The sequence below is a fragment of the Notothenia coriiceps genome, unplaced genomic scaffold, assembly GCF_000735185.1.
Source record: "Notothenia coriiceps isolate Sejong01 unplaced genomic scaffold, NC01 NC01_scaffold00036399, whole genome shotgun sequence".
NCBI classification, from domain to species: Eukaryota; Metazoa; Chordata; class Actinopteri; order Perciformes; family Nototheniidae; genus Notothenia; species Notothenia coriiceps.
Genome location: NW_011369100.1, coordinates 975,834 through 999,740, shown reverse-complemented (window position 1 = coordinate 999,740; position 23,907 = coordinate 975,834). Strand labels below are relative to the sequence as shown.

At 41.5% G+C, this 23,907-nt stretch overlaps 1 protein-coding gene across 1 annotated transcript; it reads left to right on the top strand.

Annotated features, from left to right (window-relative positions):
* Positions 1–361: 361 nt before the first annotated feature.
* On the top strand, positions 362–23,907 carry camk1db (calcium/calmodulin-dependent protein kinase 1Db). The gene is made up of 11 exons (XM_010792358.1): positions 362–911; positions 11,378–11,509; positions 14,158–14,232; positions 15,885–16,023; positions 17,749–17,875; positions 18,122–18,197; positions 19,562–19,674; positions 20,227–20,305; positions 21,331–21,418; positions 21,537–21,696; positions 22,182–23,907. Exons 1-11 carry the CDS (start codon positions 814–816, stop codon positions 22,331–22,333), a joined length of 1,239 nt encoding a protein of 412 aa, XP_010790660.1. The 5' UTR covers positions 362–813; the 3' UTR covers positions 22,334–23,907.

Here is a 23,907-nt window from a genome sequence, read left to right as displayed (position 1 = left end):
AACTATTCAGTGTACACCCTTAGTACATGCATGCACATTTTAGGTAGCAGTTTGACATCTGCACAGTGACAAACATACAAAACATGAATGAAAGTTAAGAGGCGGCGAGGGTTCACCTGCTGTGCATTGGCCCCCAATACTCCTGGCTACGCCCCTGCCCTTTAAATCTCACCTCCTGTCAAAATGAAAGCATGTATATGTGCATCAACCTAACACAAAACACGAGATGTAAAACACAGACTGGGGTCAGGGCAGGAGAGTTTGAACCGGGCCGGTGATTTGGTGCAATGCGAACACTTAAATGGCTCAGTGTGTGCAGGCTGTCAGACAGACAGGCGGAGCAGCAGCCTCCCACTCCTGCTGCTGGAGGAACACAGCAAGGTCGGTGTTACACAGCACACACAGCAGTTCGGATGTGAAGTGTCTTCCTCCTGCAAGCAGCCCGACCTCAGATCACCACATCCCCGCGTTGCCACTGACTGAATCCCGCCTGACAAAGGGAGGGTGGGGGGGAGGAGGAGGAGTGTTTCCCCGTCAAAAGGGATCTGAACAGCGGGGAAGCTCAAAGTCGGGATCCGCTACGTCAAACAGATTAGTCAAATAACCTCTCGTGGCAGGACATACCTCCTTTCTTTGGGCTTGCCTGGCTGCATGCATGGGCTGAGGAAGCTATATAGTCTGACAAATAGCCAGGAAGCCCTTAGCTAAATACACAAGTACTTTTTATTTTTATTTTTTCTCTGGGGCTGGCTGTGGTTGGTCCTCCAGCGGCGTCTCTTCTTATTCTCCTCCTCTCCCCACCCCTGGTGCGAAATGGCGAAAGAAAACGGCGAGTCCAGCAGCGATGGGTCCTGGAAAAAGCATGTCGATGATATCAAGCAGATATTTGACTTTAAGGAAGTCCTTGGGACGTGAGTAACACGATAACACACAAACTTTGTATCCAGTTGTGCAAATTAGCGGCAGACAACAATGACACATTCCTTTTCATTTCCGTTGAATCGGTGCTGACAGCTGTTGAATATTTGTTGAATTCACTGAGAACTGCTCGATGGAAAAGAGGAAAAGGCATTTTTAACTTAAATCCCTAAACAAAGAGACATTTTAAAGATATTTAACGGTGAATTAATTGTTCAGGGAGCGGAAATGATGTTTCATGAGACACAATGTTTGTCAGAATCACAGTTCATTCAAAAAGCTGCGTGTTTTTATTCTACCATGGACATGGGGATACACAGATCAGGCAGCCATTTATTTTAGGGTCGTTTTATACAACATGACAACTATGAAAAAGACATCAGAGCCTTTTTTCACACATAAATCAGCTCCTCAATTAAGGGACCATCTGTATTGACTTCTAGTGCTCAGTGTCTTTCTTCTCCAAACAGAAAGGCAGATTTAAGCAGAGACACATCATGTCTGGGTTAACATACACTTGTTTGCACAGTAAATGTTCAGTTTCATTTGTGTCAAGGGACCATTTTGGATGAAGTAATGCTCTTTCCCTTGGACTACAGAGCAGCCAAATTCCAGTTTATTTTTGTCCCCTGTTAGTGCTGCTTGACTTCATGTTTTTTCCCTGTTTTTGAATAAGTTCTGCCGCAGACAGACAGCCTAATTGTTACCCTGAGTGGAAGACCCCAAACTGCTGAAGAGGTCAGTGAGTCACTCTTGTGGCTGACTGTGGTTCTCATTTATCCTGCTGGTCTTTAGCCCCTGAAGACATGACCATCCTCCCATGGCTCAGAGGAATGTAATGACGTTTGTATTGTTGGGGATTCGGGAGGGGGCCTTGGCGAGAAAGGGGTTTCCCTGGGGAAATATGCTTGTTTTTTTAAATTTGGAAACAGAAACTGGTGTGAATATGAGGGAAGAAATGGTCTTGAGTCACCATGTTTGTAGCTAAACTGGAATATTTCACGGATGATAAAACAGACACTTTGTGGTTTGTAATACATGCAACCTCATCTCCTGCAAACGTAATAATCTATCTTCTCATTTTGTGCTGTTTGGCATGACAGCCAGGTTTTTTTATTTGTCTTTACTGAGGAACAGGATCATACAATTTCTCATCCAGATTGGTGATTCATAAAGCTCACTCGACACTTCATCTGTTGTACTAAACAGTCAGACGCTGCTACCTGGAAGCTGTTCTGATTTCCCCAAGGCTTTCATGTATGTGTGAAGCGCCTCTGAACAACACGCAGTGAATCATCCTGATTTACTGTCCACACAATGGCCAGGTTGGAGGAACACACATCCCTCGCCCACGACATTAACAAACATCTCCGAGGCCAGTTTGTGACTATTCAGCCTCTTATGTTACATCTGATATTATACTGTGTGTACTCGCCCTGATTCACTAAAGGAATCAGGAACGCCTTGTTTCTGCACAGAGAGCTTCAAAACAGGTCATCTTAGGGCGAGAAGCCTTGCTGCTTTGCTTCAGGATTAAAAATGGACGAAAAGGAAGTGTTGGCCAGAGGAAGAGACTTAGATTATCCTCCTTTTCCTCCCACTCCTCTTCATCCTCCCCCTCATACTGCTCCACCTTCAACTGGAGCTTTCTCCTCAGGTTTTCCCTGTCAATCCTCAATAATTTCCCTCTACACAGCCGTGGAAGTATGTAGCCTATACTCAAGTGCAATACTTAAGTACAATTAAGAGGTACTTTACTTGAGTATGTATATGACATACTTACTTATTCTCTACTTCATAAGACCATGTCATACTTCACTAAAATATGATGCAATGTTATAAATAAAAGCTACCTTCATTCTACTGTAGTCAACATTAGCTTAACTCCACCTGCTACAACAATAAAATCAATCATGATAATCAAATATTTAACAATCCATAATTTACATGAGCACTTTTGCTGCATATTCTTTATTTTGAGAACTTTATTTGTGTGTTCTTGCATTTTCCTTGTCACCTAGTATTTCTACATTGTGTTATGTCTACTTTACTTAAGTTTAGGATACATTTTCCACAGCGGCTGCACAGAGATCTGATTTCAGCAGCCGCTGGAGGCCGGCGTGTGAACGTTGTGACTGATTACATATTGACAAGAGTTGGTGGAGTACAAAGCCTGCGGTGGTGACAGTAGAGCTTTGGTCACACTTCTTCTCCGTGATTCCTTGCAGTAGCTGTTTGTACGCTAATGAGAACTTTGACACTGAAGCCAGTCCTCACACCTTGCCGCCACTTTGCCTTGTGGCTAATTTGAGAGCCTTAAGCTGCTGAAACTCTGTGGAAGCAAATTAAGTAACCGGAGCACATTCCAGACCCCAGTAACAACTTAGACGAAAACGAACCAAGGTCGATATCAAAAAATTATTCCGTCCACACGGAATCGGCACAAGAAACGTGTCCATCCACACGAGACCGCTCGACCCACTGGAGACGCTGTAGTACATATGCCGGGCCCAGGGACGTGCACAGACATTTGGAGGGGCTATTGCTCTAAACTGGAAAAAGGCCCTCCCCCCGATAAAAAAACACAAGACCTTTTGAAAATTGTAACTTTTTTTTAATGTAAAACAAACCAAACGATTATTACATCACCTAAATTGAACAGTATTTCACATCTCGTAACAAAATAAGCTAAGGTGACTACTTGCATTCGGCAACTTGATTTAAAAAATGAAAACCAGGGACATTTTCTGTTTTGCGGTCCATATCTCATCAAAAATATCTAATGTCAAGTATTAAAGACAAAATGGGGACAATTCTGTTCTAATGTAGTTTGACCAGACCAGTATAACTGCTGTGCAGTCCAGACATACTGATAAAATAGGGCCTCTAACTAATTACCTTAAATAAACTCACTAATTAATGAAACCTGTTCAATATGCATTATTCTTATTCTTATCATTCTTTATGAGTGCAGTAACCGTAAGGTATCTAATTACTTATTTATTTAGTATTCCATAACTTAGTAACAGAGATGGTCAAACTAAAGTGGTAGAGACATGGCAGAAATCCTACAATGAAGCGGGACATTGAACTGTTCACCCGTGAGAGGGCAATCAAAAAGAGAGCGAGCGGCCCGGTTGAGGGAGTTCACAGATGAAAAGACACAGAAGCACAATAACATATATGCTATATTTAGTTGTTTTTTTGTAAATAACCGACGGTATCAAGAGGAAGTAAAGTCCCCTGGTTTGTCCCTTATACCCTAACTGCCATGAGACAATTCAAAATCAAGTTTCCAAAATCCGACACTGAGGTGGTCTTAACGCACCGGCAGATGACAGCGCTGACAAAATGTGTTTCCCGCAGCGAGACGCTACAATACTAATTGTGGGATTATCATGTTGATTCGGCCACAACAGAAAAAAGAAAAACAGACTCTTGGTCTCTCCAGAGGGGCAGGTCAGCCAAAAAGGGGGCCGTTGCCCGGGCAACATTAGCCCGTGCCTGTGCACGTCCTGTACTTCCGCCAAAAAATACACCAAAAGCACCCACTTTGGGATGCGTTATCGTTTGAGGGCTTCCGTTACGGCCTCGTGTGGACGAACCGTCCATACGACAAAGAACTATAGCGGATACCACTCGTTTTGTGTCCATGTGGACGGGGCCTTACTGTAGCCGACTGATTAATGAGGATGCACTAATTATGTTCCCTCTGCTAAAACTGCATGGTAACAAGCTTTCCCTAAATTTAAAATCGGTGTCCTTTTTATGTGGCACGCATCAGCATTATTCTGATAACATGCAGCATGGAGATTGCTGTGGCTCTAAAGTCTGCGTCAGTGGGGCCGTCACGACTCACAAATGTAACAAAAGATTGTGGAAACACAACACTGTCAAGGAAACTGTATTTTAATGTGGGTGAGTCACATCATGGCCAATACTCCCATCTGCTTAAAAAGGTCTGTAACTCTGTGGATACTGAGAGTATATCAGATCGGTGCCTCCATAATGATAATTGAACACGCTGATATATGCGCTTTTGACCAGCTTATATATGTATTTTGTTTAAAAAACAAGACTAATATGCTAATTTTCAGGTTCATATTTACATGTTGCGCCTCTACTGTGACATGTTTACATGCTTTAAAGTTCAAAAAGCTCTTTATTTTTCTCAGACTGCCTGTGCTGCAGCACCTCTTTTCACCCTCTGTCTGAAACCAGAGCCCAGTGTGCTCTGATTGGTTAGCCGGCCAACTCTGTTGTGATTGGTTAACCGCTTAGAAATGTCCCGCCCCTTAGCCTACCACTTACAATGCTGTATAAGTGTGTTACAAAGTGACTTCCCTGCGTAGAAATATTTATTATCGCCCCTTAGTTGAATGAGGCAATCCTTGTGTTTATTTAGGAAAAAGAATATTGGCTGTGATATAATCTCATATAAATACACCTTGTAGGGTTTGTTGTCATGTTTTTCCTAGAATCTGAGATTACAATGCCAAAATTAATCTCTGTTAGCTAAACCGACACTCTCATGTCACTTATTGCCACCTAAAGCCACATCTTCATGGTTATCTTTGCCACCAAAGCGGAAAATATCAGTGAAACAAAATGAAGAACTGTTAAATGTACACATCCTACAGTCTCTTAAATAACTAATCTTATTCCCTTTTAGCTGTCGCACTTCTGTTTTTAACATCTATCTTTACCCTTATTCCCAACATCTATCTTTACCCTTATTCCAAACATGTAATTTCCCCTGAGTTTAATATTAATGAAATAACAGGCTTTCGTGTTAGACATTAAACTGCCCCCTGATCTCTATGACCCATGATGCATTTTGGTGACTACCTTCATGCATTGATAATTTTCTGAACTGCAGCTTCTGTAGAGACTAGTTTGGTCCTTGGTGCAGGAAAATGGCAGCTAGGCAACTAGCAGCATGGACGTCCTTGGTTGCTCCCCCTCCAAAGAAGACTACCCACCACCGTCCTCCAGCCACAGTCACTGTGGGTGGAGATACTTTGACGTTGACAGTAATGATGGAGAGTCAAATAAGATAATGCGTACTATGTTGCATGATTCTGAGTTTCCATTAGTATTCATGTCTCTCACCACAGTGTCCTACACGCTGCGTTCAGTGTGTTAAAGTGTAGCACACCGCCCTGTTTCAAAGCACGGGAAGCTATAATCACCCTCATTTCAATTACGGCTGGGCGGTATGGTTTAAATCCAATATCACAATCATTTTGACCAAATACCCCAGACTAAGGTATACAAAGCGATTTCATAAAATAGTTTTTTGATACATAATGATCAGTATTGTGGATATAATGACTAAGTGGCTTAAAACAAATATTACAAGGTAGAATATGGTATCCCATTGCTATGATGAGCCTTTAAAACCAGGTGAAAGACAACACTTCTGCCATATTAGAATATGACGTCATCCCAAATGCAAGCTGATATCTAGTCTCGTTTCACAAAATCCATTTATATTGACAGGGATATTATTTAGGTCTTATTTAAATATTTCATCCTCTCTCCGACCACACTCAGTTTCTTTCCCAAACATTTTCCATCGATAGATGTGTTTTCATTTTGAGTTGTTTTATGAGTCCCATTACCCGTTATCATGCTGTAAACTAACCATCAGTCTGAATTGCAGATTCCTGGAAAGCAGCCTCAGGTGCAGTCAGTGTGTTTTGGGTCGTTTGGACTGTGAGAGCCTCTGGGTTTCATTCAAATCATATTATTGGAGTTTTATTTCATTTGCAGCATCAGATCAGTTCTGTTTACTACCTGGCATCCCATAAACTAGTGGTGGTTAGTCTGGCAGGCAGCGATGAGAAGCCAAACTGATCTGATGACGTCAGCTCTGCAGCGATAGAAAGTAACTTGAGGTGATTTGAGGTGTTTGTACTTTACTTGAGTCGTACCATTTTATGCAGCTTGTGCTTCTTCCTCTCTCCTACATTTACTTCCAAGGGTTAACAAATATTCTAAGAATTATTTTCATATTCAAGTATATTTGCAATGATCAATCGATCAATGCAAGTCGATCGACAGAATCACATTTGCCAACTATTTTAATAATTGATTAAGTAATCTTTTATGCAAAAATGTAGTTTTCAGTCTTTAAAAAATGGAACTGTCTACTTTACTCTGTTTTCTATAATTTAAATGTAACATTTGTGGGATTTTACACTGACAAAACCAGACAATTTAAGACATCAACTTAATTTGTATTTTAAACTTTGGAATTGGCCTTAAAACCCATTATTAGCCTAACTATCAACAGCATATTTACATTGTTCTGTCACTAATATTAAACATACCTATTAACTGTTTTTTTAAACTTCAACTACTGCCCTTTCTTAAAAAGATTATTCACAGCACACACAAAAAGCTATTATAAAGAGAGATATACATCGTCCAGTACTGGTGTACTGGACGATGATATGTTAATAAACATAGTGCCTGTTGGTTGGAAACATTGTTATTTTCCCGTAGTTTGTCCAGCTGACTCTGCATTTTGGAAAACTCTGAGTCGACAGAGTAGCATATCAGAGCTGAACAGATGGTGCTGTTAAAAATAAGGAGTGCTTGTTGTAACTGTAGATCTGCTGCCAATATAACTTCTATTAACAAGTCTGAAAGCTGCAATCTGGCGATAACCATGATAAATATACAGTACTGCTTAAGCCTTAAGTGAACCAATTGAACTGAACACAACAGGGACCAATGAAATGAATTATAATGACCTTTTTTAAAATGCAATTTTCTATATAACTTTATATTGTGTCGCCCTAGATCTTAGCTACAATTACAGGATGTTTATTGTTCATGAGTCTGATGACATCTGTTTTATATGCATGTACAGTTCTTATGCTTAGGAGAATCAGTAATTATCCACTGTCAGTCTTGCTTGCTTATATTACATCATCTGTCATGTCTTCGCTGGACATCGAACGCAGAAGGTCACTCTGCTGATCCCTTCACCTGGATTATCAGGCGTGCTTTTTCCATCCCATGTGTTGCGTAACGGTTCGCTGTAATGCATCTTACACAAGATGATTCTGGGTGATTACTCAGCAGTGACACAGTACAGCCACTGTTAATAAGCCAGACGTCGAGACCCCCTCCATTTCGAAAAAGAAAAGAAAAACCCTCTAACATTAACAGTGACGCTTTCTTTTCTTGATCTTTAAAGGACAACCAGCTGAGGTCACAGCCCGGGAAAGTTTCTGATGTTTGATGCATGGCTTCACTTTGCATCTGAGGCATCAGTTTCACACAGAGCACAGCCCACATTCACATTTCACATTAGTCAACCTTGATTCACACACACACACACACACACACACACACACACACACACACACACACACACACACACACACACACACACACACACACACACACACACACACACACACACACACCCTCTCATACTGTCACACAAGAGGTGGCTCAGTGTCTCTAGGAAGAATTTAAAATTCTAATATTATTATTCATCCCAGTGACTCAGTACTGCTGGGGCAGAACAACATGTTTGGCTCGTAGTTATCTCTCAGGATAGATTGAGATGAGTTTCAATAAAGGGTTCACTTCAAATAGAGGATTGCTCTCATCACATAACGCTCATCTCCAACAGCTGGATTATCCCAGAGATTAATTAAGTGCTGGTTGTCACATCGGTTGTTGCAACTAACCATTATTTAGTTGCACCATTTAAGTGTTTTAGTAGTATTGTATAACGGGCAAAGGGGCATCTTCTTATTTTCTAGTTTTCCCAACCAATTTACTACCATATAGGACAAAAATAATCAACAAATTGTCCCATTTTCAAAAGCTGGATTCAGAAATTGTTTGGCATTTTGTGTGAACATTTTCAACACACTGACACCGAGGAGGCAGGTGCGGCTCACTTTATTTAACAACTGTTGTCGGGCTTAAATTACTTCCCTGTCGAATCCCATCTATCCACCTCCAGTTACTCACCTGGTAAAGCCATACGCACCTCCAGTTTACAGAGGAGAAACTGCCTAAGGTGCCAGGTTGTACCACTTTGGTTGTGTGTGTGGAGGTGTTACTGTATCTTTGTGTGTATGTGCAAATGAAGCATGTGGGTAGTGCAATCACCATATGTCTCCAACAGACATCGCACCTTCTCTTTCCTGTGAATTAGGAATAAATAGATTGAGCGCTCGCAGCCCATTTCTCAAGCTTAGTGTATTGACAGAGGGAGATTCTGTCATTCACAGGAAGTGATGTTGCTGCCTGTTAATGTGGTGAGCAGGGGGGGGGGCAGAGACAGTGCTACGCTCTCTGAACGCCGTCTCAGTGTGCTCACATGCTTCCTGTGGTTTTCATCAGCCTGTGTCTCCTGCTGCAGAAAGCATGCTCTGAAAAAAAGAAGAAGCTTGCAACAGAGGCGTTTGACAGTGGAGGATTTTATTTTCCTGCTAATGTCCACACAGCTGGGGAAATGGGTTGCATGCGCTGAATGGAAATGATGCTCATTGTCCTCACGGCAACAGCTGCGGTGGGAAAGATAGAGCTGTAACACGCCATCAAATAAAGCACCAACTTCCTCACTTACACCATTTGCATATTGTCCCACATCATGTAAGAACCAGGTCAAAGTCAGAAGGGCGTACGCTCAAAGCCCCCGCCATGACACCCGGGGCAGCATTGTGTCCAGGTAGTGTGTTTGTGTGCAGTCTGTGTTTATGTGCTCTGACTGACCCTCCCCCCCACCCCGTGATAGGCTGGAGTGGTGAGGGATTAGCGTGGATTTGAAGGCCTCGCTGGGATTTAATGCAGCGAGTGGTGCTGCGGATAGAGCCCGGAGGGAGAAACTGATTACACTATGAGAACATAACGGACCTTTTTGATGTTGGCCGTCTTGCTTTTTAAAGGTCACTTAAGGTGTGTTTCTCAACGTCGCTTTCATCCCAATGTTATTTCTGCAATTAAACCTTTATGTCAGAGAGCGAGATCCCCAGCTTTGTCCTTTTTCATTTTGGCAGGAGATTACTAAAGAGATGCTGGATTAGAAGTGGATTGCTCCTTTGTAACATGAAGCTAGCTAGAAAAATACATCAAACTGAAATGTATACTAGCGAACACTAGAATGGATACTTCAATACAAAGATATAAACACTATGGATAAATGGACCTTAATTTCGAAGAGTGTAATGTGAAATAAATGTGCAATATTGTAAATAATGGACTTTATAAAATGATTTAGTAGGCTATATGTGGCTGAATGGCATTTTAGTGAGTATTGTGTCAAGATAAAAAAAAAAAACCTTTTATTTAAACTATTATAGATTTAAACCACTGAGGGGAAAGAAGGATTATAAGAAAATGTAAAACCACAGAGCTTTATTTATTTGAGTATAACACAATGAAGTATTGCCCGGCTTGGTAAGCAGTTTATCAAGAATTTATGAATTGAAAGAAGACGGAAGCTATAAAAACACAGAGAATCTCACGGCTTTAGCCTCAGGCTCAGATTTCGATTTTATTTCTTCTGATGCGCTGCAGCGAACAAGCCTTCATCAGAGCCCTGAGCTCATGAGTGGATCTTATTTGTGTCTTTTTAGATCATATTTGATTTTAACTCATGTTCAGTAGAGGAAAACAACAAACAGTCCTTATTTAAAAACATTCTCACATTCTTCTAAAGGTGCATTGAGGAGAGGAACGCCTGTGAAGATGGAAACAAAAAAGGATGAGGGGGGGGAAGCAATCACGCTGCCGGCTCAGCGAGATTTATTAAGGTGGAATGGATCTGGTATCATAGCAACAGATACAGATTGCTTGAGCAAATATTCCCTTAATTCTGTATTTGTTTTGTAAAGGCTCTCATGTATGGAGACAGATGGTCCTGAGGAGCACACGCTATCTGCCGTCCTAAATGGGTGTTTTTTAGAGGTTTTAAAAGTGTTTGCCGTGCTTTTGGCTGCACACGAGCAGCGAGCTTAAGCCAACAGACGGCTGTCGGCCATAGTCAGGGACTCTGGCAGTTCTCAGTAAATATTCCCAATATGCTGTTTGTGTACTCTGGCTTGAGTGCCGTCTATCTACTCACTGACGATGAGTCAATATTGACTAGGCCGCATATAAAGCAGGACTAACGCAGTGAAGTAAAGCAGTAGGCCTACTGTACTTAAGTACCATTTTGAGCAGCTTTAGCTACTTTCAAACAAATGCATTTCTATTACTTGATGCAACAATATTATCTAGAAATGTCACACATATAAATGTAGTTAAATACACACATCAAGTGCATTTAGCTGATAATACTGTTGTGCCTATTACTTAAGTAATTGTATTGGACTTTTACTTATAATGAAGTATTTTGACAAAAATGTTTGGGTAATTTAACTCAAGTAAAGCATCTGAATACTTCTTCCAGCAGTGCTAACGTATTTCTCTGTCTCTCTTGCAGCGGTGCGTTTTCTGAAGTGGTCATGGCTCGGGAGAAGGCCACAGGAAAGATGGTCGCCATCAAGTGCATCCCGAAAAAAGCACTGAAGGGGAAGGAGACGAGCATCGAAAACGAAATCGCCGTTCTTAGGAAGTAGGTACCGCCTGAGTGAGCCGTGGGGGAGTGTGCAGAAGAACAGTACTTCAGAAAGGGTCAGCACCTCGCGGCGTCCTCAGGGAAGCTCGTGTGTGTCTGAGTGATGACTCAGAGCCAGGAGGCTGGTGCCGATCACTTTATTTAACAACTGTTGTCGGCCTTAAATGACTTCCCTGTCGAATCACATCTATCCACCCTGAAAGATCACCTGGTGGAGGCATATGCAGCTCCAGTACAGAGGAGTCAGTATGTGACCAGTTATGTCACATTTTCAGGTGCTTTACAGTCAAAGAAGAAAGAATGAGTGAATATATATTATAACAATAACTAACCTAAATTGTTTTATCGATAAAAGTCTCTGAGTTGGATTCAAACAAGGAGCTTTTTAAAGAGTTTTGGACATTAATGCTCTCACCACCAATCACCTTTTTAATTTTAAGGCTAAATCTGAGAATTATGGTGCAGGACTGAGGTTTAAGTGCAGGAGAAGGAGAAATGTCTCTCTCTTCCTCTCTCGTCTTAAGGTATACAATTATTAAAGGCAATGAAAATGTACCACTTATGTCACATTAAAGTGCTTCACAGTCAAAAAAATAGGAAAGAATAGGTGAATATATTATAACAATAACTTACCAAATGTATTCAGACAATGCGAAGTGTTTTAAGGAGCTGTTTCAAGGTGGTTAATTTAGGGTTTTGGACATTAATGCAGGGTCACCTTAAATTTTGAGGCTAAATCAGGAATTTTTAGGGTTGAGTGAGGTCATTTCTGTCTCTTCTTCTTTTATTATCTTAAAGGTGGGGTAGATAAGAAACCGGCTCGAGATACACTTTTTGTTATATTCCAAGGAATGCTCTTAACTTCCCGATAGCAATGAATATCTGAAGTGCTTTGACAAAAAATCCATAAAAAAATGTCAGTGCCGTAGCGCTGTAAAAAGCACGACCAATCATCTGAGCCGGCCCGGCTAAAATAACTGGATGGCCTACCTGCCTGTCAGCCTTCCATCTGTGCACAAACTTATCTCGTGCCCTCATTGGTCATGTGCACATTCGTGTGTGTTGGAGGAGGGGCTCTGTAAGGAAGCGGCAGATTTGTTCTGGTTGTGTATTTTCAAATTCTAGCGCACTCGAGCTGGTTTCTCCAAAATTACCTACCCCACCTTTAAGCTATAACATTTTAAAGGCAATAAGAGCAAAAAAATGATCTTGCTGTTTTGAATTTGTATACTCTGGTCTGATTATTGATATTGAAAAAAGCAACGGAAAAATATAAAATATCCACCATTTTGGGTCTTCACAGTGTAAACTTGTATGATAGGATTGCACTGACACCAGGCGATCCTCCTGCAGGGCCTGATGGGTAATCCCTCAGAGGAGCTCGGTTATCACTCACTGGGTGCGTCTCACTTCTCTTATTTTTTATTTCCTTGTTCCTCTGGCTCTGTCTCACTGGAAGTAGATTTGTCTGCGCCATCTTGAGTACCGTCCCAGTGGTCTTTTTTTTTGCCGGAGGATCGAGGAGTGATAATCGAGGAACCACCAGACCATCCTCCGGTGAAATCCTCAGACACTCGCCCCGCCCCCTTACTGTATATCGCTCATTGATTGGAGAATGCAGCGCATGCACTGATCTGGCTGCTGTCAAACGATCAGCTGTGCGGCGTCATCACAAACGAACGTCGCTTCACGTGAGGCTCCGGAGGAAACAACGTCCCATTGCTCTTAAAACTCATTTCCCTGCTTCTCGTGGTTTCCTTGCGTCTCTCCATGCTTCCCTGGTGGGAGGGACTAGTCGCAGGGAAACGACGCAAGTGAGGGACGCAAGGAATCCATTTAACCAAAGTGAGATGCAGCTACTGTTGAAACGAGCACGCCAGTTGTTGGGTGTAGTTGCCTGGTTACAGTTGCTATCCTTTGACTTCCACCCTGTTTGGATTCCTCATCCCTCTCTTCAATCCTTTTTACACGACTCAGTTTGACAAACTGCACACCTCATTTTCATTCTGGACTTGGTATTGAAAAGGAAGTTGTTGAAGGTTGTTTAGTCCTTTCAGCCTCCCCTCCTCCTCCTCCTCCTCCTCCTCCTCCTCCTTCCCCTCCTCCTCCTCCACCTCCTCCTTTTCCTCCCCCACTTTTTCCTTTTCATCCACCTGCCCTTGTGAACACGCTCTGTCATCTGCATATTTCCTCACAGAGGTTTTATAAAAACCTTGTATGTTTGGTTGCCTGGACACACTCCCAGAATCTTGATCCCCCCCCTGTATTATTATTTCCTTCAGGTGCTCCTGCTGACGGGGGTTGCCGCTTCATGAGTCATGTAGCATGCATGCATGTAGAATCCCTCCCTCCCCCCCGCCTCACCTCACCTCCCCTCCTCCCCTCGCCCCCCTGCTCTCCATCACACACACACAAGCTTTCTCCCCTGGGGGAATGCTACACTTTGTTTTAAACACGTGCACAAACACACCGAGTGTAATTACAGACAAAGTGCTGCGAACGAATAGCAACAAAATGTTCGTTTTCGGTTGGCAGGGCATCATTTTAGCAAAAGAAAAGTCTAATTGCACCTCATTAATGGACTGTGCTGAAATGAACAGAGGCTGACAGCTAGCAATGTGCATTTCTTTGTCCTCCCTCTGCAGGATAAAGCATGAGAATATCGTGGCGCTGGAGGATATCTACGAGAGTTCGAACCACCTGTACCTCATCATGCAGCTGTAAGTAGAACAACCCATCACATCGTCCGTTTAGGTCTTTGTCTCCAGGGTTGATAATGTCTAGGTTTTTTAGGAATAGGTGTCTCTAATGTACCTAAGGCCCTTTTTTTTCCATACCCATTTTCCATTGAATGCAGCGAGGCTGTAAAGATGAGTGAGATGATATGAGGGATAGGTTTGTCCGAGGGTTAGATAAGAAGATTGATACCACTCTCATATCTGTCTGTGTGGAGCAGTAAGCCCCCTTCGTTCCTGTCCAGTATGATTATTTGATCATTATATTCGAGTCACTGAGCTAAGCACCTGTTTTGAAAAAAATAAACCCATAATCTGTGCAAATAACTCAAAAGGTCATTTAAAATCTCTGAAGGTATTTCCAGGATCCTCAAAGGCTCCTCTAGCCATCTGGGTGTAAAATCATTTGATGCATGATGCAAAAGGTTGTTATCCAGATAGCCAGACGTAACAAATGATTATTTGAAGGAAATATGAACATGTTCAAATAAAAACATGGACAGAAACAGTAATATTGGAAACTGACATTAGAGTGGATGTCATATTGTTTTATACACAGCGTCAAAGGGAATAAGCATATTACCTTTTTAAGATCATACATTCCAAGCATTAGCTTTTGTTGAGGCTTTCACAAATTGCCAGGATGTAGTTTAAAGTGTTGCAATTATCTTGTGAAATGCTTTTCGGTCAGTGTTTGTGAAAGTTAATGTGTGAAAACCTCTGGGCTGCTTTCCTGTGTGCCATATATCGTCATGATTTCAGAGACCTTTCCCCTCACCACATCATTTCACAGTGTTTGTGACTAATGTACCAGCAATTCAGGCAGCCATTATCTGCCCTCCTTGTGCCTCTGAAAGGTGTGTGATGTGGCATTGTATCCACAGGCATATTCCCCTAATTATTTCTCAACTTAATGAGTCACTTGTGTCTTTGCCTTTTTGTTAATGCGCTTTAAAGTAGTTTAGATGAAATGGCTGGCACATCCGTTGCAAGCACTTCAAAGTTACATAATGTGACAAAGGGTCAAAAGTAACGATGACACATGATGAAAGTGCATTTGGAAAAGTAAAGTGTATATAATCACCACCGACTGATTTAAACACACTGTTTGAACAACCGCAGTTAAATGACAATTACGCTTAATCATCCATTTTAATTCTGGTAATGAACTGAACAAGGCATTTTTTTTATATTTGTCTCATTGGGTTTCCCACTTATAATTTTCATTCAGATTTCAAGTGCTGCAATCCAACAATTTACCCCAGAAATGCAGGTTTGGGAAATGAAATGTTATCACAGAAAAAACTCACTGGTTTTATTCCAACAAGGAGGCTGTTACCTTAAATGTTTAAGGCTGAATCAGGAAACTTTGGTGCAGGATCAAGGGTTAAGTAAAGAAGTAAGAATACATTGTATTTTAAAGGGGACTGAAAAGAGAGCCAAATGGGCATCAACATATAATTTTGACTGCAGATGTATTGGGTTGTAATATGTAGGTTAACCTGGCAGCTACACATGGCAAAACACTCACGCCTTTAAGAGGAAGTCAATAATTTGTTATTAAAATAATAATATTACAATGGTCATACCAGTTAAAAGTATGTTGTATGAAATAAACCTGTCTCTTGTGCTGACAGGGTGTCTGGAGGCGAGCTGTTCGACCGCATCGTAGAGAAAGGCTTCTACACAGAGATGGACGCCAGTCGCCTCATTCGACAGGTTTTGGATGCAGTCAACTACCTGCACAATATGGGCATCGTGCACAGAGACTTGAAGGTATAGCAGGGTCTTTTATTTATAGTTAAACATAGGTCCTCATGAAATCTACTACAGGAGCTGGAAATGTTTTGCCACTCATCGAGGAGGACCCTTCAGTCGTAGTGAGAGGGAAATCCCTTCAATTTAACCTTTGAGGGGTGATATTATGTGAGAGCTTCACGAGGCATCACCCACGGAGGTTAAATGTCGGGGATTTTCCTTCTCGCTGAAAGTGATGAAGCCTCTTGGTTGAACCGTAAAACTCCCCCGCTTCTTAAATGATAAATCCGGGGGATTTAGTTTCATATTTCATGATATGGTACTGCCTGGATGACTGAAATTAATCCATACCGACTGTGCATGAGGTCCCATGAACACACACAATATATTCTCAACTACTTTTTATTTGGTATTCTTCTAAAGACCACAGATAAACTAAAGGGGTATATTCAAATTCTCCTTGGCCATTAAAATCTATGGAATATACTAAAATGATTTGGCTGTTTAGAAACTAATGTGCTTGCAGGATTCTTGCTTTTTTGAATTTGTATCCTTATAGTTGATTGTACTTATTGTAAGTCAAATTGGAGAAATAAAACATCGGCCAAATGCATTTCAAGTACAATACATATGTCCAATCCCCTCTCAAAACATACTTGGAATATAAAGTTTAAAGCAAAAAAAAAAAAAATAGAACTGTATTGATCCCAATTTGGGAAATGTTTGTGTTGCAGCAGCATAAAAAGCTTGAGGACGGCTATCTTAAAGATCCCATGTCATGGCCATTTCTACTGGTCATAATTCTGTTGTTGAGGTATACTAAAAATAGATTTATTGTGCAATTTTCCAAACTCACATTTGTTTCTCATACAGCATCTCTGTATAGTATGTTTATTCACTCTGTCCTAAACGGCTTGTTGGAGCTCCTGCCCCCCCCCTCCCTGTGAGCCCAGTGTGCTCTGATTGGTCGGGACGTTGCGAGGCTTGCTGCTCAGTGAGCTGGCTTACTGGTGTGGTTTCCGGGTCGGCGATACAGCGAGACAGCGTGAAACTCATCCTGAGCACACACACAAACACTCACAGCCGAAGTCAAAACAATAAGTGTGGCTTGATATTGAGTAAGAAAAAGGTTTCTAAACGCTGTGAGAATGGGTCTGCGGAGAGCATTTCTCCGCGATCCCAACTCGTCTATTACCAACCAAGGAGCTCTATGCAAGTCAATGTTCTGGTGTGTGAGGAGCTCCGCGGATTGGTCCATTTTGAACCGCATGACGTCATGCGGTTCCCGGAAGAAACAAATGGAAAAAGAGAAATCTCCAACGAGGCGTTTTGGGGCAGCATAGACAGGTCTTTTCTGTGTTAGAGTTACTCGCTACAGGGTGTACTTTGAGGGTTTCTGACTCTGCAGACCCTTTACATGCATAAAAACCTTAATAACACACAAGGGGACTGGTAATAACCAGAAAAGCATGACATGGGCCCTTTTTAAATAAACAACGAAATATATACATTCCATAGATGTTTATTATATCAACAACCCATAATGGTTCTGCCCTTGTAGGAAAAATAAAACTATATTTTAAATTGTATTTATGCTGTTTAAAATCAATACATATAGTTGAGTCATGGCCTCTGAGCAATTTGTTTTCTATTGATAAATTGATTGATAAACTAAGTCCATCCACTCATGTATGATTGGTTTCACAGACACATTTCTTAAAACTCTTTCCTGTTTATTTGCAGCCGGAGAACCTGCTGTACTTCAGCCCCCACGATGAGTCAAAGATCATGATCAGTGACTTCGGCCTGTCGAAGATGGAGGGAACAGGTGACGTGATGGCCACGGCCTGCGGGACTCCAGGATACGTGGGTGAGGACGCCCTCTGATCTCTGGAAACTTCCCAGAGATAATTAGATCCACCAGACGGCTAAGCCTGATCTAATCTGATCAGGCAGTAGCCACAGGTTGACCTTAGCCATCTGCTGCAGGAAAACAACAAACATTTACATTCTTCTCCCCCCCCCTCTGTCATGATGAATGTTCAAAAAACTGTCTGCATTATTTCACTAGATGTCTGAATATCTGATCATCTTTTGAAACTTTTTCTTGTCGCAGCTCCTGAAGTTTTAGCTCAGAAGCCGTACAGTAAAGCAGTGGACTGCTGGTCCATTGGGGTCATCGCTTATATTCTGTAAGTGCTCATGTTCAAATAGATGATTATTAACTGAACTGAATTGTGTGTTTCCTAGCTTTATTATCATGTATTTGTTAACATTTATTTACATAGGGAAGCCCATGAATAACAAGCGGCAAAATCATTGAGATTAAAACCCTCTTTATACAATGTGTCCATACCAAGATAGGGGGCAAAGTTAAACCTACAGACAATGCTACATAGGCTACATAGGCTACTTAGGCACAATTCTCACGTTAGCATGGACACAATCATGCTTTTATATATCTTTCGCTATGTTTTATTCATTTCGTAGGTTATATTTAAAAAAAACAATGTCAGAGAACATAAAATCAATAACACGGTTAGAATAAAAAAAACTAGAGTCTTCAGAAATGCTGTCTCTGTGAAATCCTCACGTTAGCATGCTAGCATGAATATGTTTACAGCCCCGTCGATTAATTATTCTCATCAAATAGATTCATATATTTTAGTCATCTATGTATTCATTTAGAAGAAAACAGCCCTATGTGTATGAGATATTTCACTACAAAACAGAATCACGAATCTCGTGCTGGCGCTAAATCAAAAGTCAAACAATCTCCATATTCATTAGGATTCATCCTCTGGGTTTCTCAAAAGTCTGCAGAAACATTTCATCTGATAGTTTACATATTTTAGTCTGTGGTGAAGTGATTGAATTACCAACAGTTTGATAAAGTCATTAAAAGAGGAACATAGCAGCTAAATGGATATACTAAACACACCAATAAATATAAAATAAAAGGTCCCCTCCCAAAAACGTGTTAACTTTAAGACTATACCCAAAAGAGGCTGAAACCATTAAACCTGAAATAAATTCAGATTCTAATAGATACACCATTTGCTCTGGCTACTATTTTAAAGAGACTGTAAAGTTTACAGTGGAAAGTGTTTTGCTTGAAGCTGTTAAATGAATTAAATGGTGTTGTTCGTTAGAAAAGTGAAAATCCCTGATGTCGTTAACCATTCAATAGGTGTGAGGAAATGTTAATTGATGCAGTGTTTCTGTAGTCAGCTTCCGCCAGGTGGTTGTTATGGAATAATGTAGACTAATGAACAATATTGATCACAATTTAAATATACGAAAGGAATTTACTTAGTAGATTTGGCATTATTTCCCCCCATCATATAATAATGGACTGCTTTTGTCCCTAGCCTCGCTCTCTGTGACCTCCCTGAACCGTCTCCTGTTGGATGCCAAATGAAAAAGCAAAATGCCAGTGAATGCGATTAGGCCACAGCTAATCCTTTTTAGAATTGGGTTAAAGTTTCTAACATCAGCTTGATGACGGCACTCACGCAGACTGTTGTTGTGTAATCCTCCATCTTCTTTCTCCCAGGCTGTGTGGTTATCCTCCTTTCTACGACGAGAACGATTCGAAGCTCTTTGAGCAGATTCTCAAAGCAGACTACGAGTTTGACGCTCCGTACTGGGATGACATATCAGACTCTGGTGAGATGCCAAGTGTCTCTCTCTCTCTCTCTATGTGCATACACTGTGTTTTTACATTTTAAGAAGTAACATTTTATTTGTCAGGTCCCGTCCTTTTTGTACATTTCTCAATAAAGGAACAGATGTCATCCAATTTGGGTCTTGACACAAATTTTAATAATTTATCTAATCCCTATCATATCAATATTTTGTAACATAGTATGTGTGTTTAACAAGATTTAATTATTTATATTTCTTTTAAAAGTTTAAATAGGTGTACGTTGTATGTATTCAGCTTCAAGAAATATAGGGACTATTGTTTACAAAAGTTAATTAATAATTTCTTAAGTTGAATAACAGTTTTCTTTAAGGGACATTTTAAGGAAACTCAGAATAATGTCTGTAACATGTGCTGGTTCCTATTTCAAATCTAAAGTAAACAAACTGATATTAAGTATGTGTTTCATCTCTTTTATCCTAAAATCACTACTAAAATGCATTGTTATGTTCAGAAGTTGGAAAAAACATGTTTTCAGCTCTACATGTTTTTGACCCTGTCATGTCGCTCCTCAGCCAAAGACTTCATCAGCTCCCTGATGGAGAAGGACCCGGAGAAGAGGTTCGTCTGTGACCAGGCTCTGGAGCATCCATGGTGAGAGACAAACCCCCGGCACCCTGCGCCCAAAACCAGACAATCACTGGGAGCCACATGCACATTTTGGTGCGATCAAACAGCAGTATGACGCAGATTGCCAGGCTTACGCATTTGTCATGGAAAGCATGTCCTCCCTCTGTCATCTGTCGCCATGGCTGCGAGCCGGGAACCCACCTCTGCTCGGCACCGCCAGCCGTCGGAGAAAAAATCTGCTGAATAAATGGCCGCCAATTAGTAGCTGGCGTCCTGAAGGATCCTTGAAGAATGTGGACGCTTTAATGAACAATTAGGATGTTTTCCCAGGCCTGAGCTGCAGCTAACGAGAGCGAGCGAGCGTGGGCTGCTGTCTCCGGCTGAGCGGCTCATGCTGGAAAGTTCTGTTAGCCATTAACGGTGCTGGGCAGGTGGCCTCTCTGGAAAATATGAGGTTTGTGACACCGGTAACAGGTGTCATAACCGAGAGAAATGGCTTTCATTGACAAAGTCTCATGCAGAGATATTATGATGAATGTGACAGAAAGTGATGCAAATATCGCCCCCATCAATCACAGATGTTTTAGCAGAATGAAAATAAATGATCCGAGCAGATAGGAAAACAACATTAGGATGAATCCCAGAGGCATTACTGATACAAAAATAATCTATTTAGGTAATGCTGTGTTTGTGTGTGTGGACTGTCAGCTACTTATCTTCTCTTTTTAAAATTGGAATTATGGAAGATACAATCTCATTTTGCAGGACTTATTGTATTTCATTATTCCCAAAGTTTTCTACACCTTCTGCGGGGGGATACCTAGCGAGTGATCTTAAGCTTCAAATCTGATAACACTGAATGGTTTTAGGTTATGATCAAATGTATCGGGTCCAGGCTGTCGATGTGAAAATGTTTAATCTGATCATTTGTTATGCTATTCATATCTATTGGCTTTAATGTTATTGGTTTGACGTAAAAGGTTGGTGGTTTAGGCTAATTAAAAGAAAAACATGTACATGATATTAAAGGACTTGACTTATATTTCCAGGATTGCTGGAGACACTGCTCTCTGCAAGAACATACACGAGTCAGTCAGTCGACAGATGCGGAAAAACTTTGCCAAAAGCAAATGGAGGGTGAGCACTCAAGACTTATCAGATGTTACTAAAAACAGAATATGTTCTATCTTTGCGAATAGCCAATGATTTGTCTGTACTTGGTTTACATATGTCTGTTTACATCCTCTCTTCACAGCAAGCCTTTAATGCGACGGCTGTGATCCGCCACATGCGGCGCCTGCAGCTGGGCACCAGCTTCGGCGGCAGCAGCATCCACAACGCCAACTCCAACCCGCAGAGCCGCGCTCCAGCCAAGAGCCAGTCTGTGGACTGCGACCCGCCGTCCCTGAAGGACTGTGAGTGACACTTCAGCTTCTCCGTAGACTCAAACGTGTCCAAGTTTAGAGCCGCTGTCAGCTGGCCTCTGTTCACTCTGCTAACCTCAACACTGGGAGATTGGATACTGTTTATGAGTTTTTAATTAAACAGACTAAACGTATTTGACACGAGACATTTGATGTAACGTAAGATTTATTTATAAGAAGAATACATTTCTGTTTATTGCTCACGATGGATAGATAGATAGATAGATAGATACTTACTTTAGGGATTCCAGGATATTTTAGACTCTACTCCTTCTACTGAGGAATGTTTTCAAGATCAATAACTGAAATATTCCTGATTAAACTTATTTTTTCAAGCAGCATACTGACGTCATATGTAATAATCAAATCATAGAACATTTCCAGACCTATCCTTTAGCCTTTATTTTCCCTGCCTGTCAAACAAAACTTAGTTAATGACTTGCAACACTTTACTGAAACTATATTTTCTCCCACAGGTCCTCCGATAGCACCTCTGCCCTCCACAGTTAAAGTGTACAATCAGGACTCTGAAGCCCCGACCCCTATCCGAGAGGAGCCCTCCGCGGTGGCCGAGGCCTCTCGACCCCGACCTTCCACCGTCACGGTCATCCACACTGGGACTAAATGACGCCAGGTGCCGCGGGAGGTGAGCTGGGAGACCACAGAGCTTTGAGACGGGAAACGACCATCCCAGGCCTCAATGTCCTCGCCCAGTTTGCTCATCCCGCAACCTCCCATCTGATTCTGCCAACCAGGGGGGAATTTGAGGAGCGTTGGCTCCATTTACCACGGCTCAGCACGACACCGCTGCTGCTCCCCTTCCCTCTGTCATACAGACCTGGAGGTACAGAGGGGAAGATGCTCACCAGAAGTTGTTTTTGAGGAAGCTGCGTTCAGGATCACGGTTGTCTGGCAGGTGAAAAAGCAGCTGGGGAAGTGCCACACTAAAGGGAACTCTTTATTGAAGCTGCTATCAGTTTTGACTGCGAGCGTCTTGAGAGAAGGACGCTCCTCTGTATGCCTTGTGTAAATATCCTGCGTGGAAATGTTGAGTGGAGTCATGTTATGCAAGTGAAATATAACTGTGGTAAATAATCGTGACATCATCTGCACTCTGAACTTTTTTCTTGTGGTGTTGACAGCTTTGGTTAATGTGTGATGGTATTTGCTACAATGGCTCCAAACTGTGTGTGTGTGTGTGTGTGTGTGTGTGTGTGTGTGTGTGTGTGTGTGTGTGTGTGTGTGTGTGGCTTGAAAGTGTTTGGACAGGACGGCGTGCTTCACTCACGGCTGTGATCGCTGAGAGGGCCGGTGCATTGCACTAATGTATTGGATTATTTATTTTCTTACAACATATTCTGACTTTTTTGTAAGTACCGTGGTATTAGACTGGACTGAAACGCTATTGAATTGAATGATAAAAAACACAGTATCTAATATAGTTGTTAGTTTATAGTTTCTGTCATGTTTTGACTGCGAAGTCCTCCTCGACCACAGGAGGGCGACCTCGTGTTGTTTCTGTGTGACCAGCTCTCAGGGATGTGCTCGACATTAAGCCAACCAAACCCTCTCACTGCAGATGAGGACGTTGAAAAGTAAAAACCTCCACATACTGCATATTATTCTAATGTGCCATTGGGAGAGTATGACAGATGTTTTATATTTCTTTAAATCCATAATTATTGACAGTATAATGTAACTGAATGGATTGTTTTCCCCTTTAAGAAAGTATATTTGGATTTAAAGAAAGTGTTTATCAGTGCAAAAATGACAAATGAATGCAAACGTATCTCATCGCAGAACCGTCAAATCGTCTAGTAGTGTACAGATCAGTAGGTGTAATATATTGCTACCTGCTTGCGCTCAAGAGGAGGCTGGTCTGAAAACATCTCCTTCTCTCTGTGTTTAATCACTGTGCTTTCATACCAGCCTGTTGAATTTAGCAGAAACACTCTTTCTCCCTCCTTCTTTCTCCCGTCGCTCTCTGGAGACTTTCACACGGAGAGGAGACGGGATCTGTCTTTGTATTTTCTCTGTGCCACATCTATTTAATTTTTAAATCATTCAACATGAACGATGTAAAAACAACACTCCACCAGAATATGCCCAATATCCAGGGCTTTTCCATATTAAATTATCTCAAAATGTTGTGGTGAATATTGACTTCTACTTACTGTAAATACAAAATCTCAACAACAGTTA

Bases quoted from the DNA above. Each gene is read 5' to 3' on its own strand.
- camk1db (XM_010792358.1), top strand. From the start codon at position 814: ATGGCGAAAGAAAACGGCGAGTCCAGCAGCGATGGGTCCTGGAAAAAG. The intron at 17,876-18,121 runs GTGAGGACGCCC...TTCTTGTCGCAG, and splicing joins CGGGACTCCAGGATACGTGG to CTCCTGAAGTTTTAGCTCAG. The intron at 19,675-20,226 runs GTGAGATGCCAA...GTCGCTCCTCAG, and splicing joins GGATGACATATCAGACTCTG to CCAAAGACTTCATCAGCTCC.